Consider the following 20,194-nt stretch of genomic DNA (forward strand, 5'->3'; position numbering starts at 1 on the left):
TCTTTTTGCAAGATGCTTATCTTTGTAAGCATACAGTTTTAGAAAGGAGAAATGAATTTCTAGTCTTCAGACTCAATCTCTGGAATTTATGTTACATGATGGTAGCTGGATATTTCTATTCAGATGATTACGTACAGAATATTTAATAATTTACATGGGCATGGTCAGATTTCAACAGTTTGAGATGAAAGAACAGATTAACAATAGTTTGAGATGAAAAGGCTACTTCCTGTCCCTTGCAGTTATTGTTTCAGGCTGTTTGTAAAGTACTGAAGAAAATACTCTTTAAAGTGGATCCACATTTTGTAACGTTATCTCCAAACCTACAAGTATGAGATACATGCTATTTTTATGACAAAACTGGTCCTAGAAGACAGTCCTGCATGAAAATCTAGTATGGCAATTCTGCAGCATGCAAAATTACAATGGTTGTATACCTAGTAGTTCATTACTGGTACTACTGTTGAGAATCATCCTAATAGCCACACACAATCTGAAGATTTTGATTTTGTATCTTAAACTTATTTTCTCACCTTAAACAGGGAAGAGAACACATGAAATGTATAAACTGCACAGGAACCATCAGAGTCACACATGAGCTGGTTGATATGACTACGCCAGGCTTCTTCTGCATCATCACATGCTGCTGGCTGAAATGCAGCGAGGATGGCAGAAAAAAATGGTGAGGGAGGAGGGGAGGCATTTCGATCAACATCTCCAAAACTGAAGGAGAAAAAAAAACTGTGATGAAAGGAGAATACCAAGAAGGTGGCAGATAAAATACACTATAACAGAGAGTTATAATCACAGGACCAATTACAGCACCTTTCTAAAAATATTCATGAACTTTCAAATTACTTTTGAAGCTGGCAAGATGTTGGCTACAATGAGAAAAACCTCCAGATCAGAATCCCTGTCTTCAGGCCATTATCATCTATCTTCCTCCATCCCAGAATACTTGAATAGTTTTACTGTACCATCATTTGGACGAAGAAGGCTGAAACTTCACAGGAGGATAGAGCCTATGAAGAAAAACTCCTCTTCTAGGAAAATTTGGTTATAATAATGTATAGCAGAAGTACTTAAGAGAATCTCAGCGTGTACAAACATTATATATACTGACCTGTTTGGTTTTCCCCCAATGTAATGGATTGGAGAAGATCCATCCCTTCTCCACACTGTTCTTGGGACAGAGCATTATTTTGGCACTCCATGATCAGTGAAACAGGCTGACTACCATTTTTAAAGGGTACTAAGCTACTTGATCTTGGGTATTACCCTTTGGGATGGAGAAATACTTCCTATGGCTCCCAAGAACAGGAACTGTGATTCTGAAACATGTGGCACACAGACAGAGAGGGTTTCTTTATATATCCTCATTCCTTTCCTTTCCATAAACACGGGCTGATTGCAGTCTAACTTGGCTCCAAAATCTGAAAGAACTCCATAAGGCATGGAAAAATCTTGATGCTTTGTTGCAACATATACTGGGGTCCAGCCATGCTCACGAGCAGCCTCAAGAGTATGCAGATGGGATTTTTGACAATATTGTGACTTCTTTATGACTCATAAGAAATCAGAAGGATGAATACATGGCTGATCTGTTGAACAGCTAACCAAGCAGTATTTCCATTACTGTGAATCTTTAAAAATCCTTTTTTTTCTTTTAATTAAATACATTATGTATATAATGACTAACTGCATAGATGGATGTGCAAATCATAACTTGCTTTTTCTAGAAGGAAAATCTTGGGGGTTTTTTGAGTTGTGTGATGATTATGCAAGTAATTAGGGCATTGTCTTCTCACTGCTCTAAACTCATGAGAATTTTATAACTCCTGTGGCCAAAATAGCCATTCCATTAACTAACACCTTGTTACCACTTTGTTGTACAGTGTAAAAGAACTTTTATGAATAATAGCATACACAAGTACCTAGCAAGAGCAAATTGTTCCAGCCGGTCAACTTTCTCTTCAGTCTCTGTCATATCCAGACTAAGGCTATCACTGCATTCAAATGCTCCGGGGAGTTCATTTGTAGACGCCGAAAGTTCATCCTCATGGACTGCTGTATCTTGTTCTTCATGTACAGCTTCAGCCTAGGGGAGTGAATGATGATGTCTTAGAAAACAGCAAATTAATAAGTTCATTCCACTAATAAATAGAAAGCATTTAATTAAAAAAAACACCTGACAACATGTTAAATTGCACAGGTATAAAGCCACAGATTATAAATTACATGAATCAAATTACACTTCTTCAAAAATACTGTATTTGCTTAACTTGCTGTCTTGGATCAATATTATTTTTAAGGCATTTCTTCAACTTAATTTGTCTAGCAAAGAATTTCAGATTGCAATGCCTTCAGCAACATAGCAGAGAAGTATTTTTTCAGGAAAAACAATAGGGTTCTTGTTACTGTCAGGCTGTCCTTGTCACTTCCCACTTTATAGTGTCCAAGAGTGTATTAAAGCCCTTGAAAATATATTGAAAACAATCACTGTCTGGAAGGCTATATGCATGTTTAGAACTGAGAATTATTTTTAGCATGTCATTTACATAATAACTTCCACTCAAGAGGAATCCAAAGCATTCTACAGGCCATTAAAAGGATGATGCTTCTATCATTTCCTTCCTTTTTCATCCATTAGCAGCTGAGGCTCTTGATTTCTTTTTGAAACTTTCCCATTTCTCTTGCATTTTTAGTCTGAACAAATTTTCTTTCAGTTTTAATCTTTTGGTTTTTGCCTGCATCATCCATAGCATCCTGCAAAGCTGTTCCTGTAGGGATGACTGCAGTGGGTACCTCAAACTCTTCACCTTTTCTCTTTAGGGTATCTCATAAGGTGTGTGTTTGTGCACATATGCATATGCGCATGTACATATATGTGTTGAGAGCCGGTAGGAAGGGAAATCCATGGCAAGTGGAATTAAAAGAGAAAAGTGGCCCTCTGCAGGTTACCAGACCTGCTTGGATCCTAAAGATAAATTCTGGGGATTTGCATTTGTAAAAATTAAACAAGACCTGTATCAGAAAGGACAGGATCAGAAATTAAGTAGGAGAGAGTTTTTTTGGTTTGTTTTGTTTTCTAAGTGAAAGGGATAGGAATATTCCTGAGTCCAGGGTGGATGAAATGAATCAGAGCACAAAACATCTTGAAAAGAGAAATGAAAGCTATATGGCTGAATTACCGTAATAGGAACCAGAGCAGTTGGCAAGAAGCATAAATGTTTCCTGCTTCTTCAAGAAGTAGTTAGCATTAACCACTTTCAAATATGAAATATTATCTTGAAAGAACCATTGGTATGTTCACTGCAATGGCAGTGTTTGTATGAGGAAAATGCATTTTGATGGGATAGGGGAAGGGAGGAAGAAAGAGGAAGCAAACACCTCCCACCCCCTGGAGTCCAATACAATGCCCAAAAAGCAAAATAAAAAAGTGGATTCTGAATATTCATGCAGGATTGGAGTATACTTCCAGAAATCGGTGAGTTTAGAGAACTTGAAAAATACATAAAATAGAATCATACGAATCTTTGTATCCCTCATAGCATTATCCATCACTGCCTTCTAATCCTTTATAAATACTATCTTAATTATTGTGATCACTGTCTTTAATAGAAAATAAGTTTAACTAATTTCATGCTGTTAACAATAATACCTGGATTTTGGCACTGAAACATTTGAGAAAAGGCCTACTTAATCAGTCTGTTGCTCTCATTCACTGCATCTATTAAAAGTTGAGGTGATATTTTTGGTTTTGCTTATGATACAATAACTAAACATTTTTGTACAGCACTAAAGAAGTAACAAAAATTTTCCTCTGCACTGCTGACATACCATCAGGTCTCTGAAAATAAGAACTCAGAGGAAAAGAGAAACAGGAAAGAGCTCAGATCTTGTGTTATCAAATTAAGTAAAAATATTTAAGTGCAAGTTACAGGTTTTCTGACTAAAAATTGGATGACTTCTTCCTTAAAATAAATATAAACCCAGACATTTTAACTTTGTTTATACTGATTCCAGTTGGTTTTGAGTAAAAATACAGAAGTATGCATACTGGAAGAAAGTATCTTTGAGGCAAAAAACACTAAGAAGGCATTATGTGTAAAGTTATCAATTCAAGTGTCTGGCAAATCCCTGTCAACATGGGTTATGTATTTCACCAATATCAAACCTGTCTCAGGACTAGCTGAATTTGCCTGTCAATCCCACAAGAAACTGCTGTGATTTTACATTCTTCACTTATTTACTTTTATCCAGAGCTTTTCATTTTTTGATGAACACTGGTGCATGGCTACTGGGATGTTAAAAAAGTTTTCACAGTAAAGATTGTAAAACCCCAGGCATATAGGAAACTCATGAACTGTGACTTGCAATTCTTAATGTACATACTAATAGCTACTGCAGCTGGATGCATGAGATTAGCCGCAGTCACCACCTGCAAACGTATCTGTTCTGACTGCAGCTTCCTGAACTGAAGTTCTGCCAACTTCTGCTGCTTATGGTTGTTACGTGCTAACTTGTCTACCAACAGTTGTTCTGACAAATGATAATGAGTTTATCTTTTCCATAACCATTATTTTGAGAGGTTCCCTTCCTTTCCTATCCTTACCCACATTTCCCTCCTCCTGTCCTTTCTTCCTCCTGGGGAGGTTTCTGATAGAAACAATTTGTTCAATATTCAGCACAATTCCAACTCCCTTTTCTATGACCTCTTCACTAGAAGCTTCCAGTACTTCTGTTACATGCAGTGCTAGCAGTACTGTATCAATTTTTTGTGTGGCTGCATTTGGAGGGGACCAAGGGCAAGAACTGGAATGAAAGCCGATGATTATGCAAGACAACTATATTCTTGCCCTGCCCCATTCTGCAGAAGCCACCCAATTCAGACATGACAGAGAAAGCTGTACTGGTAAGGCAACAGTGTCATAAAGCCACTGACCACCCCCACTGCCCCCATGGATTATATTTCTGGAGACACAGTGAGAGGAGTAGGTTCACCTGATCTCCCACAAACAAGTATTATTAAACAGAAAACTAAAGAAACCGTCCCCATATTGAGAATTATTTACCAACCTTACATTATGTTCATCTTCTGATACAACTGTCTGAAATAAACTGTGCTGAACATGGTGGTTGTATCCTTGCAAATCTTGCCTCTCCCCACCCCAAATGGCTTAATCTTGCAGTCGTGAATTTAAAATTTCTGAGCGTCTGCCAAAAGGCAAGAACTGAATCCAGTGCACACAACTGTACAATAGATTCCCACATACAGAAAAATCTCAGAGAATACACGCATACACCCACCACATGAGTTGGCATATCGTTCTTTTAAATCAGCATGAAGAACAAAAGAGTATTCCCTTAGGGTTGTAACTTGTAACTAGTTAATGAATTTGTCTTCCAATGAGCTTGTAGTATCTTGGTGCATATGTAGTACAATATACTTAAGAAACAATAAATAAAAACTTTTAATAAAGAAATTATAAGTAGAAAGGAAAGGGTATGGATGTGCAGGAGCATATGAATGTATTGTAGTATGCCATTATATACAAAAAGTCAGAATGTACTTGCTTTCACAGATCAAGCCCTTCATGAAAGTGTAAGTAAAATAAACTTGTAAAAGTGTTATGTAAAATACACTGCAGTTGAAAGTAAAAATGTATTCACCTTGGATCCTTCAGACACTTGGAGATTATTCATATCAGGCAAAGACACATCAAAGCTAGACGTTCCTATATTAAAATGATGAGGGTCTGCTGAGGTTGTGTCACATGATGTAGAAAGTGAGTCAATATGATTTGCATCCTCCGATGGAGAAAGAGTTATAATCTGTTTAAAAGGCAACAAAAGCACAGAAGAACTGAGTATACAGCTACCCTACCACATACTGCGTTTATGAACACGCAAAGCAGACGTTGTCTTAAAGGGCAGTGACAGTGGCTCTCTTAGTTTGTACATACAGACATATTATAACGCTTTCAATGTTTCTATCATAAAAACTGCATGCACACATCCCAGAAGTGAACAATGAAAACCTGACACAGTTTACCAAACTGGAGTCTTGCCCTATTTCTGTAAGTATTAGATACATCAGAAGGATTTACTACTGGCCATTACTACTGTCCATTTGTGCAAAATTGTCACATAGTAATTTGTGGAAAAAACGTCAAATAATCACATCTGACGCTTCCTGTGTTTCAAACTTTGCATTAAAATTCCTGTTTACATTTGCAAATAAGGAAAAATCAAGCAGCGACAAAACACCGCATCGAGTGCCACCCCCCAATTTCAGCTGATTAGATTGCACCTGGGCGAGAGGAAACTAAAAGCCCAGCTTATTTAAAAACAAAACCTTATCTATTCTTAAATTGCAAGTTTGCAACTTACTAGGTCTGAGTTCTCCAAGATTTGGCTGGTGGTCAGGTCCTCCTCCTCCGATGACTCATCGGAGTCCTCACGGTTCATTTTGTTCAGGCTGGGTGTGCTCCCTGAGAGCTGGCTCTCCTCCAGCAGCTGCATGTCACACTTGTCCAGGCTATCCAGGGACCGCCTGCGTACTCCCCAGTTGAAGTTGTCCATGCTCTCACCCTGAAATCAGATAGAGGGTCAGCTTCCTTGATTTGAAACTCATCATATACAAACCACTAATCATTAGAACAAAGTTAGGTCAAGAAATATTTTTATGTAGAAATATAATAAAAACTTGATATAAACATTATTTTGTTAAGCAATAATGTAACAGGAGCATTGATAATTTTCCAGCGCTTCACCTGGAGATAAGAGCAGAAGCATGGAAATGACAGTTAAATGAAGATTCATTCTTTTCAGTATTAGATATTTTTCATGCATATGCTGATTTAAGAATTCATTTTTGTAAGTCCACATATACACACACCTCAATACCAGGAGAGCAATGACAGGCAAAAGAAAAGTTTGGAAGCAATTTTAAAGGATTTTTCCATGATGTTTAAAAATATTAGGAGCACAGTTCATAGCAATGTTTCAGTTGCGAAACGTATGTTAAAGATTTTAGATTCTTTGCATTATAGTGATGAGTATATTTGAATGAACCCTCCATTTACACACAAAATGTAATAGCTAAAGCAGCACACCTTTTAAAACTTTTATTCTAGGCCCATATTGCTTATTTTTGTCACTTGAATTGATTTGAATTATTTGAAACTATACTTTGAGAATAACCTGCTTAGCATTGCCTGAGATTTCACATTTTATGGAAGGACACAGTCAAACGGACCAAACATTTTATATTGACTTTCAGTTCTGATCCCACATGCAGTTACATAAAGCCGAGTGCATTAAGCAAATTGCATAACAATTTGTTAGGCTGGTGAACGGGTACAAAGATCACTTAATTTCCTTCATGTAAAAAAATGACAATTAGTTTTCCATAATTTTTCCATTTGTTTCCTTTATGTATTTTCCAGTGGACTGTATCCCTTTTCCCTAATTGCAGTAATTCTCTTGCTCCCTTCTTCAAGTCTAGCCAGGGTCGTCTCGGACAACTGCTCCTGTCATGGATCTGCAGAGGCCAAAGGGGCCTTACACAACATGAAGGGTCTACCCAGAAGTACGCAGCTGCAGTTTGGGGTACTTTATCTAGGTGAAAGCCCTCAACCTTATATCAACATGGGAAGGAAATTTATAGAGAAAAATGTTTCTTTTTAAGGTTCAGGGCTGACTGTTTAAAACAAGACTCTGTAAGATGCAACACTCTTAAACAAGCAAACCAACTCCTGAAAATTCAAGTTGACAGTGATCTTTTAAATATGAATTTGACAAAAATATAGTTCTGCCTAAAAAAAAATCATAAATATTATTATCAAATCACTGATTATGAGTATCTCCTGGGCTTATGAAGATTAAAATGACATGCAATCATAGAGAAAATGTCCCTTAAGCAGATTTGTAATTTTAAACGCTTGAGTAATCCCCATTCAGGACTACTTAGATATTTACTGAATGGGGACCAAACTGCATAAAGTGCAATTAATTCAATCGCAATCTTACCTCCTTAACAATCAACAAACTTGCACAAACAGATCTTATTTTGCATCATTGCCCTTTAATGTAATGCACTTTGGAATATGATTAGAAAGAGGGAAAGTTCAGTTTCATGAGACAAAGCTTACCATTCATGAGCGAACACGAGGAAAAAACAAAAAAAAAATTTAGGAAAAAGACAATCCAGAAATGCAAGAACTGTAATCCACAGGAACATGTAGAACTAAGGAATGCACTATATGTAAGAGCAAATGAACTTGAAATTGTTATGAAGCCCGACACATTATTGGAAGAACCCTGTGTTTTCATCCTGGGACTGAGATCCTATGGTAGTTTTGTGTGGGAAGAGAATAGAACACATCTAAGACTTAAGAAATTAAGTCTCTCTAAATCATAAAAATCACTGTTCGGTTCTCAGCTATTTATTTTAACAAATTCTTTGGCTGTCCATCCTTCCCCACAAAGGCTGGAGGACACATGCAGCAATGAGACATCCTCCAGAAACACATCAGTTACTGAACTAACAAATGACAAAATGACATAAATAAGCAAGCGAGCAAGCAAAGATGACTGTCATCACACCCTGATCCTCATGCCTAGTACAGCGATCAGTGAAATTTGCAGCCCATGTCTATGGGAATATTTCTTGTTGCAGTTTTATTCTGCAATGTCTTAAAGAAGGAAGCCAATAGAAAGAAGAGAAATGAAAAGGGACACTTCTAGGGCATGCAGTTAGAAGGGGGAGTGAATTAAAAGTGAGGGAAAAGGGTCAGAGAGATGAAACAGTATAACCCAAATACCCATAGTATTTGGGTTAGCGTAAGCTTGCTACAGGGTCACTCAGGATCATACTGAGTTTAAATAAGAGGTCAACACATGTCTAAGAAGATGGAGTTGTTGTTTTTACAGTCTGTTAAGCAATCTTTCTTTCACAGTTAATAAGCAGGAAGGAACATGTATTTGAGAGGCTGTTCATTTTTACCTGCAGCAGGAGCAAAGCTATCTCCTATCTGAAAAGCCACCAGTAACAAACACCAATTCAAAAGAAACCAGCCACATATTATAAATGTGTCTGGCCAGCAGTGAGCAGGTACCACACAGGACTTCCCACAATCACCACCCTCTGGTAAAGGAGCAGACGTGCCATTGCGACCACTTTAAACATTACGACAGCCCAGGGGAAAGCAGAGACACAGAAAGGGCAGTAAAAAGGGCAGTAACCCTATGTGGGGAAGAGCAGCATAGCTCCTCCATAAAGCTGGTAAGAATCATGCAAAACTTCTTTCACACAAGTTTTTACCTTATTGACCTGTACTGACAGAATATGCAAAGTTAAGGGAGTCGCACAAATATTGTAGGGTATAGGCAAGTGTGTTGTGGAACTGCATCGTAAGGCACTATCTCCATATGTTTGTATCTTTTAGAGCACAGGCATTTTGAGACAAAGATTTTCTGGGGGTTGTGTTTACATAATAACTGATGTACAAGCTATCAGAAACAAATATGCAAAATACTGTTGTTGATTTTTGTATCATTTGTACAACTCATTACAATTCTCTATCATTTGAGTTCTCTCTATACATAGATAAACTGCAAGTTTAGGTCCCAAACAGCAACCACTGATGTGCCTTTTCAGTTTTCTTCACAGGGTAAATGAGTCCCCCAAAGTTGGTATGAATATACAGCTGAATTAAATTGAGGTGTATGAATTAATTTATTTATTCAATTAAATTCAGGCTGGTAGCCAATGATGTAAACTTTCTGAAGAGGTCTTAGGTATCAGCTTTAGCAAGATGCTAACAGGAGCGAATATACCACAGCTGAAAAGCTGGAAATTATATATAATTTGCTTATGGCAACAAATGGCCCAAACTTTACTATATTATAAATAATAAAGTTCTTTTGTTTCTACATATTATTTATGCACAAAGGTACTAAAAGGAGAAATGGCTCAATTTGAAAAATGCTGATACTAGAATTGAGATATTTTAAAACCTGTGAAGACTGTTGAACATGTCAAAAATGAACTTAAAACGAAGCAGAATTTTTTAAGAAGACCTCAAAAATATATCTAATACAAGACAAAAAATGAAGCACCTGTCTGAAGTGCCAGCACACGCACACCCACCCACCCACACACACACTGAAGAGGGGGAGGGCAACAACAAAACTATGATGTTATTCTATAATACAAGTTTGCAAGAAGGCATAACATATACTGGCACATCTGAGTTCAAGTAGCATTCTTACCTGAAGTTCCTGGGTAGCAGGTATAACAGATAGAAAAACAAATAGAAAGAATCTATGTAAAATTACTGTATTAAAGACATCATAGACAAACATTTGCCTGCAATTGTAACTAATATTATCACAGAAACTTCAACTCTTCATCCTATCTTTTAAGTTTGAAAATAATCATTACTTGCTTTCACATCTTCATGAAATTTCAAACAAGTACATCTTGTGGTCTGGGGATGATACAAGCATCACTGGCCTGTTTAAATCATAAGGTTTTTTTGGAAAGACTATTTGTGCTCTTGCTAGCTTAAGTTTTCTAACACTGTTTTATTCATGTTTATGAATATATCAAATTCAGACCTGATGTAAATGACGCAGTTTCAACTCAGTCATTAGAGATGTAGCCTCTTACTCCAGGCTTGAATTTGGCTACAGTACCTATTTATTTAAAGCAACAGTAAGTCAGTCTGGACTAAACCTTGGAATGCAAGGTCTCAGATCCATAGCAATTTAAAAACTGTATTAAGTAAAAGACTACATTTTTTATTTTACTTCACATAAAACTAGAGAAGCTTAGCATCTGTTCCACGACCGACTTAAGACAATTAGTATATTGATTAATTTAGGCCTCAGTCTTGAAGTTAGCCACACATATAAAACAAATCTTTGCAGGGTCACAGTCCATGGAGGTTAACTCATTTTGACAGGAATTGTTCTGCACAATTATATATAATCTGTATATGGTTTTAACTGGTGAAGAGAAAGAAGACATTCTTGAATTTCACTGGACAAAAAATTATCATGTGGTATTTAGTCAAAATTGCAGTCCCAAGCCCTTGTAATATCTTGAAAGCATTTAAGACACAGAAATGATTGCAGACGGTATACTTTTTGACAAGCAACCTGGCATTGCTGTTTTATCATTTATCATTGTTTGGAACATATTTTTTTTTTTTTAGCAAACTCATGGGCAGCTGTGAGCCAAAATTACTGTATTTTGATATAGAGAATCCTGACCTGGAAAACCAGGACTCTGCGACATCTCTTTCCGTTCCTTCATCTTTTCTCTTCATTGGAAAAAAAATTCAGATGTACATGAGTTCACACCTGAGGGGTCTGTTTACCTTAAGATTATTTTATTACTGTAATTCAGCTAGGGAAAAAACTGATTATTTCTGCTTGTACACATGTTCTTCTCAGGGCTAAGAGAGATGCCTGAGAGAATTCATGTTAAAATCGAGTCCAGATTATGACAAGGCAATTTATTAAGCTGTTAGGTTTGCTGAACATCTGCACCTTAAGTACTTCAAAAGAGCTAATGATTTCTGAACTTTTAGGTATCAACAAAATTGTTAGACTTTTTTGGCAATGGATATTCATTTTTGGCCTTTCAAACCTTGCAAGGTTAAAGGGCGTAGCCCCCCAAAATTCAGCAGTTCTTCAACTTTTTCCCTTCAGCAGTTTCAGCTCAAGGGTTGCTGACAGGCTTCACCTGTCAAGACTTGATCTGGGCCCTCAGGGTTCTGTTTAGCTCCTGCACAAAATGATGAAATCACGGACACCTAAGCAGAGTGGAAGATACATTTCTCTAAGCATTAGTGATTTCATCAGCAGTTGCAGGAGTAACAACAGCCTGAAGGCCTGTGAATTCATGTTTTGGAGGGTTACTCATGAACCAAGAAATTTGGAACAATTCCATTTTATGGTTTTTTAATCAGAAAATATATTTTTGTTAACAATTCATACCTTTAGAATTGTATTTAAAATAAATTCGCTTAAAAGTAAATTCACTGAAAAGGTACTAGAACAGAGGCTTCATCTGCCAGTAACAGTTTTGCAGTTTCCTAAAGTAGATTCAGAAAGGAAGGGTGTGGTAGGCTCTTACTGTTATGCTACTGAAATAAACACTAAGTGAACATTATAAATAATCTGAACTCAAAACTAAGGTTACAGTTATACAGTTAAAGTTTTCTGTTACAAGAAGAGTATAATGTTTAGTAAAAAGAATATCAAACTGTTTTAATAAAAAAGTTGTTTCAGAGAAAATATACTGTACCTCCCCATCTTCCAGCTCAACATCTAGGAAATCAAAGTCTCTAAAGACTCTGAATTGTTGTTCACTGTTTGAATCATCCATGTTCTCCTGCTCCCTTGTTCCGTCTTCTGAAGACACCAAGCTCGTCTGGTGCTCAATCAGGTCCAAATCACCACAGGAAGAAAAAATTACCTACAATTCAAAGGATTTCTCTTGTAACAAACTGTTCCCTCTGGTTGTTTCTTCCTAAAAGCTGTAATTGGTTGTTCAGAAGACTGTATTTCCAGTACACACCTAATTCCTTCACTGAGTATTTTTAGAACACTCTTTATTATTTATGTTGGACAGGTGCCTTCAGATTAAACTTGTACAAAGAAACAACTTCATACTGCAGGAACACGTCCAAGAATATTACAGCTACCTCCTAACGGCTGCAGATTGATGTTGCCTGTATGTTTGTATACATTTATAGGAACAAAATTCAGAGAACTTAGCAAAGAAAATACTGTCAAGGGGATGAGATACTAAGTTCATAAAAAAAATCTCTAGTTAAAAATTATGTTCAAAAATATGTCAAGATTAGAAAACACAACAAGCTATGATTTTTCAATTCCTACTAAAAATAATTATATCTGCAATTTAGTTGCAAAAATTAAATGGTCCCTGTCTTGCAGAAATGAAGGACCTGTTCACCGTAACACAACTGACATACAACATATTCAAAAATATTCAGAAATTTTCCTTTCTCTGTAGAAAATATTTAATAACTATTTTAAGAGCTTCTTACCGTGGATGATCTATTGCCCATTTCCTGGCATCAGATAATATAATATTAATTTTTAAAGAGTAACAGCAGAGCTACTATCTAATGGGAAAATCAGACACCCTCCCCCTCCCCCCCCCCCCCATTTTATTTCTGTACTTTAATTTTTTACTTTGTAAAGACTCTAGATTGGGAATACCAGAGGTCATTACTCTCTACCCACTGAGATGGTGTAAGTAAAACCTATAGCATCACAGATCTCACAGCAAAACCATATGTAGCTCTGTAAGTAAATAGTCTTTAAGTGAGAGGGCCATTCATTCACTGGTCTATATGCTGAGAAATGCAGCGTGGGCCAGTACAAATGACAATGACAGTAATGTGACATGAAACTACGCAAATCAGGTCAGCAACTCCGGGAAACAAAGTTCTTCACTTTTAAAGTTTAGGACACAATGAAACAAAGAAATGGTCAACACAAGGCTACTTACTGAAGGGTTTTTACTCAGCCCAACTTCCTGACCACACAGAGAAAGGACGTGCACCAGCTTTTCCTTTGTCCTTTTCTAGAAAACAAGATGTTTCTCAAGTGAGCATTATTTTAACCACTGATTCTCTTGGTGTCTAGAACCGCACATTAACAATTTTTAATTAGGACAAACCAACCAAAGAATTAGTCATTAAGTGCTCAAAGTGTTGCTTTCAGAGCAACTACACATACAAGGAAACAAAAATAGCTGTTAATGATTTTAGTGTTTATTATTTTAAAATTAGCCTATTAATTCTATTGAGCATAATAAGGAAACATTGGATTGTGTGCATCACTTCAAAAGGACAGTTCAGAAGCTTAAAAATAAGGACATGCATCATTATTTTTTGCAGAATTGGGCGTGAATCACTGCTATATAATCTGCTATATATATAAAAAAAAAAAGGCAGTAAGTACATTTATTCTGCATGGTTTTATTGTAACTGTCAGATAACCAAAACCAATAAGGTAATCAAACATCACTTTTAGGAAAACTGTTCCAAGGAATTCTTTTTACCTGATTTCCCATGAAAACAACACTTAGAAAGTTGCACATGCTGTCTATACCTGTTCTTCTTGCTAATATCTGAACTCACCTGTCATTCTTAGCTAAATCTGACCTAGAGTTAGAGGTCCTAAAGAGATGCATTTCCTACAGGTTGAAAGAAAACCACTGACTGGAGAGAAAACAGACATAACTCAGTCCATTTCTGAGTCCAAGACAGACATTCAGCACACACAGTGAGTCAGATGCTGTGCTGCCACTGCCTCAGCCAGCCAGGAGCACTGCGTAGGGGACAGAGGGCACAAGCATTTAAGAACTTAATGTGCATTAATTCAGCTGCTCTGAGTGCAACTTGTTAATGAATAGTGGGCTACTTTAAAGGAGTTGTTTACCTGAGAGTACTGGGGTCTCTTCCAGCTCACAGGAACAAGGACATTGGAGTTAGATCCTGATGAGGTTGAAGAAGTGCTTCGGGTGACAGCCATTGCCCTGGGTTTACCATCTCGTCCAGAAGAACTTTGCAGCTCATCATACCGTCTCCCAATAATTGGAGTCTTAAATAGAGAGTAATTATTCACTAGTACTATGCTCCAGGTTGAACTTATAATGGGACATATTACTTCAGCTGCAGGAAAAGATTACTCTGAAGACCATATACAGGGGTAAAACAAGGAGCGCCCCAAATTTCTTGTCACTTGGTATTTATGTTATTTTCCACTGTGAACGTCTCAGTAACTATTGCCATACCTAATAGCCAGTGCTTATGCTCATGAATAGGTAATACTCAAAACAACTGTCAAACTAGTTTCTAACATAAGAAACAGCAAAAAACCCAGAATGCTTATGAAATTTATTTCAAATCCACATTTCTTGCACGTGTTTTTTAATGGCTTTTTCCTAAGAGTGCTGAGCACTCTGGCCCTGTTCCAACACACAGCAAAATGCTTTCTTGGATTGATGATGGGATTTTTCCTCAGCATTTTTCTAGAACTATACCTACATGAAACATCAAGAAGAAACTCTTTATACAAATAGTACAAGATGCTCTTTTTTATTCATATTTCCTTTTAACCCAAAGTCTCACTATTATCTATATGAAAAAGTCTATAATGCTGCAAAGTCATGCAGGTTCATAACTATAAATAGAGTTCCCCATTAAGGTCAATAGGACCATTCAGTTCTATAAAATTAAAAGGTGTACAGGGTTTGCAGGATAAAGACTGCTGTAAAAGAATTCACTCAGAAGTCAGAAAGTATTCCCTTAAAGAACATACTTCTGTGTTTAACAGTTACAGAGAGCATTGGCATCCAAGCATAAAATGCTTGGAGGGAGATTTTACATGTATAGTATACTTATATATTACATTTGGCATAATTGCAACATACCTTTTCCACCAGACAATTTTAAACACAACTAATAATTCCTTCCCCCCCCAAACCTAATTAAAATCCAGAAAGAGCCCTCCAGCATGGGTCATTAAATACGTCACTGTGGATCGAGAAGAATTTAAGAAACTTTCAGTTTTGTAATTTTCCTTTCTTTCCCAGTTTTTCAGCTTTCTTAAGGAGCAACAACACCTGTTTTAGGATTATCAAATGATAGAAGTAAGGTTTTAAGTAGCAGAATCACAAATAGTACCTCTGAAATATCAAAATGAAACTCTAAAGTCTTCCCTGGTAGCTCCTTGGAGGCACTGTTCCACACTCGATGTATTTCCATTTTTGAAAGATCGCTGTGTTGATAGGATGGTAAAACTAAACTGGCAGAGCGAGAAACTACCAACTTCAGGATATTCAAGGCTTCTCTCCAGTGAATGCTCTAGAAATAGGTATATTTAATCAGCAAATAGAAAGAAAGATTCACACACATTCAAGATTATTTACATTTTACAGTCATATTTTTTGCCACATGATAAAATGTGGAATTGAAATATTACTATTCTTTCTCTCTCTTGGCCACTGATAAGGTATGTACTTGCAGAATAATTTCAACAGCAGAGACCAAGACTTGCCCAAGGTGTCATTGTCAGGGAACTGGCCTGCAACCTGGGAGACCTGAGTGCAAGGCCAACTTGGCAAAGGATTTAAAATCTCCTACCTGAATGCCTTAATCAGTATGAGTAAATATAAGGGCCACTGCAGAATTCCCATTTAACAGAAAAGCTGACTTGACACAGGCTCTTTACAGCTGTGAATTCCTAGCAGAAATATGTATTTTCCACTTGCTGAGAATAAGGTGCAGAAGTCTCTGAAGGGAAGTGCTTATGCCACATCTCCCTCGCACTAATAATTAAAAAGAGTGGTCAGTCAGGCTCTGCCTGGTATTAAGCTTTCTCCTGATGTAGTGTAGCTGCAGCCTAACCCTTCCCACCCAGCGAATGCACAGCTGGGCATCTGAGGACACACAGCGTATTAGGCATCAGGATGTTTACAAACTAGATACCACACTGGACAGTCGCAGTCCTCCCTGCTGATCTAGTCTTAAATTCTTATAAAGAAAATCAACTTACGGTAGTAAATACTGCTAAGTTCCTATGTTAATATAAAGAAGATATGGTATTTACCTGTACATATTTTTCAATGGTTTTTAGCACTTCCATGTTAAACTGTTTCACAGGAATAGCTGAGAGGTCCATATAACTAAGAAGACTATAGATCATCTGTAAGAGGGACTGTTGCATACTGGGAAGGCCCTTTTCTAGAAGCTGTTAAAAAAGAAAGTGAAAATAACTAAGTTTTGAGATGTTTCTTCTTATGGAAAAAGCTACTAGTTTCATGAATACCATTTGTACTGTTAATCTCTCTTCACTCACTGATTTTGCAATGCCATTTTACAATCATTTTACAAGTGATGATGATACAAGTGTGAAATAAAAAAGAGCTTTAAGTTGGGAGCCAAATGCTAGCCTGTTTTGATAATGAAACATACATTTTATATATGCCTGCCCTAACTTATCCAGAAAACACATTCAGCAGTTGAGTAAACTGGCAGATAGAATTTACACTGTAATTGGGGAAGCACATCCAATAAAAACAGGGGAGTATCTTTTTATTTCTACCTTTGCTGAAAGTCAGTGTGAAAAAAGAAAACATGCTGAAGAAACAAAACTACTACTATTCAGACATCAATATATATTTATCCAAATATACTTCACTGCCAGTGCTCACTGGCTGTAACTGCCAAGGAAACATTTTCTGTTAAGGAGGAGATGGAGTCCCTGGGCTCTCTTACTGTAGAGGCTAATACAAAAAAGGGCTTGATCTAAATCCTGGAATTTTGGAACACCTGAGTGTAGATCCCGGAATACCACAATGAACCTTGGAAATGCAACCGTGCTCATATATATACATGACAGTAATTCAGGAGGCATACAGACAGACGTGCTATGTTTGCACATGTGTGTGAAATATCTCAGCTGAAAATTTCCTGGAAGGTAGCACGTTCTTTCATTGGCGACGGGTCCTGTCCCACCCCACAAATTTCAGAGGCAATCAAATGTTATTGCTGGAGGTTACCAGAGGCTCAAGACTAGACTCTATCCTTCCGTTCAGGGCAACAAAAAAGTTCTTCTAACACTGATTACTAGAGATATTAGGATCTAGAAAACAATTATTTATAAAAACTCTACGCTGCCTTATGTCTTCCATCAGAGAAAAATTTCAACTGTTATCCAAGTGGAGTCTAGTAATTTATTAGATGCCCTCACTGACCTGAATGACAAGACTCCTCTTTTGATTGAATGAGAAGGCTTCATGCCAACCAAAATGGAATGATCAGTTAGGACACACACCTGTCTCATCCTGCTAAATTATCTTCTGATTTCTTTCATCAGTAAAAGTGAGTAGTAATTAGTGATTCATAAAACAAAGTAGGCAAATTCCATTAACAGCACCATAGATGGAACTCACTATGTATTCCTCTACAAAAAGACAGCAAGAATTCTTAAATTAAAGGTACTACATGGTAACCTGCTTCAGCCCATGGATACCTTTATTGAGAGATAAAACTTCTTTAGCAATTCTTCTTTGAAACAGGGTTATAGACTTTTTCTTGCCTTCCATTAGGATTCTGCAATGGAAGGTTTGATTCCTTCCTTGTAAGTAGTTTATATGATCCAGCACATCTGCTGGTATACCATTTCAGTGTAGGAATAAGGGATTAGAAGAAACTATCTGGATGAGAGAGAGAAATTTTTTTTGTTCTCTGACAGAGGCTACTCATCAGATAATCACTTTTGTGATAGGAAAAGGAATTCTTGTGAAATAATGGGAAATTTGTCTCTATTGCTGGTTAGAAAGCTGCTCTAGGAACTTTATGTCTGAAAGCTTCTAATTTCCATTCCAGTTTGTGTAAATTTGTTGACAGCAGAACCCTCTGACTTGAACAGCTCTTGCCCCTTAAACTCTAAACATTTGTGGACTGCCAGTTTTCACTTGTTCAGATGAGAATATGTGGTGGTTGATAGTCCAAGTGTGTACTTAAATACATCATGAATTTGTAACAATAAAGAGTGTTTCAGTTTAAAATAAGAACAGCAACTTTAAAATGCATTTAGTACAGTAAGAATTCTTTTGCTGCCAGAAGTAACAGAAATTGCAGCAAGAGGGAGTTGCGGTAACACATCATTTGGATCAGTGAGTTCCAGGACAAAGAGTTTCCACTGTATTTGTAAGAAGAAATCATAATTATTCTCAGCCTTTTTTTTTTTTTTTTTTTTTTTGACTCTGGTCCATATGAACTATTTTGAAGAATTGCAGATTCCTCTCTTTTAGTGTGTGGTAACTATCCAGGTCTTATCTGGGTTTAGGGATCCACACTCCGTTAGCAACATTTGTCCTTTTCCTGAAGCAGCAACTAACCTAGAACTAAGTGGAGAGCAGAGCCTGCTCCTCCAAGGGCTGCCTTGCCTGGGCTGGCTGCTGCTGGTTGATGTGGCTGCTGGGGTGCTACAGCAGGATACAGTTCCCTTTGCCCCTCCAAATCTGGGAGCAGATGAGAAGAGATGCTCTGCTCTTAGGCCATGTTAGTCAGTCAAACAAACGTTTTCTGTGTCCACTGAGGAAATAAAGAAGGCATTTCACATGCCATGTCTGATAGACAAGCCGTTAGCAGGATAATGCCTGATCTAGGACATGCTTCCCCTTGCAACACAGATGTTTTAATCTCTAGTGACTCATTGGTTTTGAACAGGTTATGAATGCTCATGCTTCTATCACAAGCAATCCTCTATCTAACAGGGAGGAGGAGGAAACATCTACCGTGAGCACATTACTCTCCATTATGTGGTTTCTTGTCCCTTCTGTATTAATAGCGCTAGCTATTTAAGTCCAAGCATGACCCTGGACTTAATGAATCATTAATTTAACATGGGACCCATGTCAATTCAGATATGCTCCTAGAACGATTGTGCTATCATGGTACAAGGTTGATTTTTAAAAATTAATATGCAAAAATTTAACATAAAATCAAAGTAAGCTTTCAGCAATGTGTTTGCATGCTGATTTTGGTAGTGGAGGTTCAAAGTTCTACTGCGCTATTAAATAGCGATTTTTCTTCATCTGTAGACTGAGATCCCCAAGTATTATAATTATAATTATAATTTTTCATGGATGGAGCTTTAATATGTAAAACTGAGTAAGGAGCACTGCTTGCCACTGTAAAGTTTGGATAAGAACACAGTTGCAATGTCTTATGCTATGCCAGGATCATACCCCTAGCTGACAAGCAATTACCTGCCATCAAATAGGTTAAATGCAAATTTTTGTCTGAATGGCAATAATTGAAGCTTTTACCTTCTGCTGAGAGCATTTGTTCTTATAGTCGTAATAACTTCTGGTAGAAAGTCCCCTTCTGAAGGTATACCTGTGTGTTTGGAGGGGTCACTGTTGTAACACAGATTTCCTTTCTTATTCTTAAGCACTGCATGTCTCACAATTTCCCTCAGGCCCAAGCACTGGGGACTGAGCCAGGATTGTTAAAGCTTGAGGCTCTGTAACCAATGGCTATAACATTCAACCGCAGATTGCCCAGTGGGGCTGTTAACCCATTTGGCTTTACCTATTGACAGCATATCCCACAGTCAGTTTACAGGAGAC

General features: G+C 37.2%; 1 protein-coding gene across 9 annotated transcripts in view; it reads right to left on the minus strand.

Annotated features, from left to right (window-relative positions):
* The window catches only part of FRY (FRY microtubule binding protein), a 250,388-nt gene that overhangs the window by 20,913 nt on the left and 209,281 nt on the right, over positions 1-20,194 (minus strand). For all 9 annotated transcript variants that reach the window (XM_087756432.1, XM_087756431.1, XM_087756427.1 and 6 more), the window contains 9 exons: positions 16,663-16,803; positions 15,738-15,917; positions 14,491-14,652; positions 13,556-13,630; positions 12,323-12,493; positions 6,394-6,594; positions 5,674-5,835; positions 1,935-2,098; positions 534-723 (listed from right to left, as the gene is read on the minus strand). In XM_087756432.1, coding sequence (XP_087612558.1) covers positions 534-723; positions 1,935-2,098; positions 5,674-5,835; positions 6,394-6,594; positions 12,323-12,493; positions 13,556-13,630; positions 14,491-14,652; positions 15,738-15,917; positions 16,663-16,803 — 1,446 coding nt within the window. The remainder of the gene's footprint in view (positions 1-533; positions 724-1,934; positions 2,099-5,673; positions 5,836-6,393; positions 6,595-12,322; positions 12,494-13,555; positions 13,631-14,490; positions 14,653-15,737; positions 15,918-16,662; positions 16,804-20,194) is intronic.

Source organism: Nipponia nippon, unplaced genomic scaffold (genome assembly GCF_047370975.1).
Source record: "Nipponia nippon isolate SJK-2023a ecotype South Korea unplaced genomic scaffold, ASM4737097v1 scaffold_2, whole genome shotgun sequence".
Lineage (NCBI taxonomy): Eukaryota > Metazoa > Chordata > Aves > Pelecaniformes > Threskiornithidae > Nipponia > Nipponia nippon.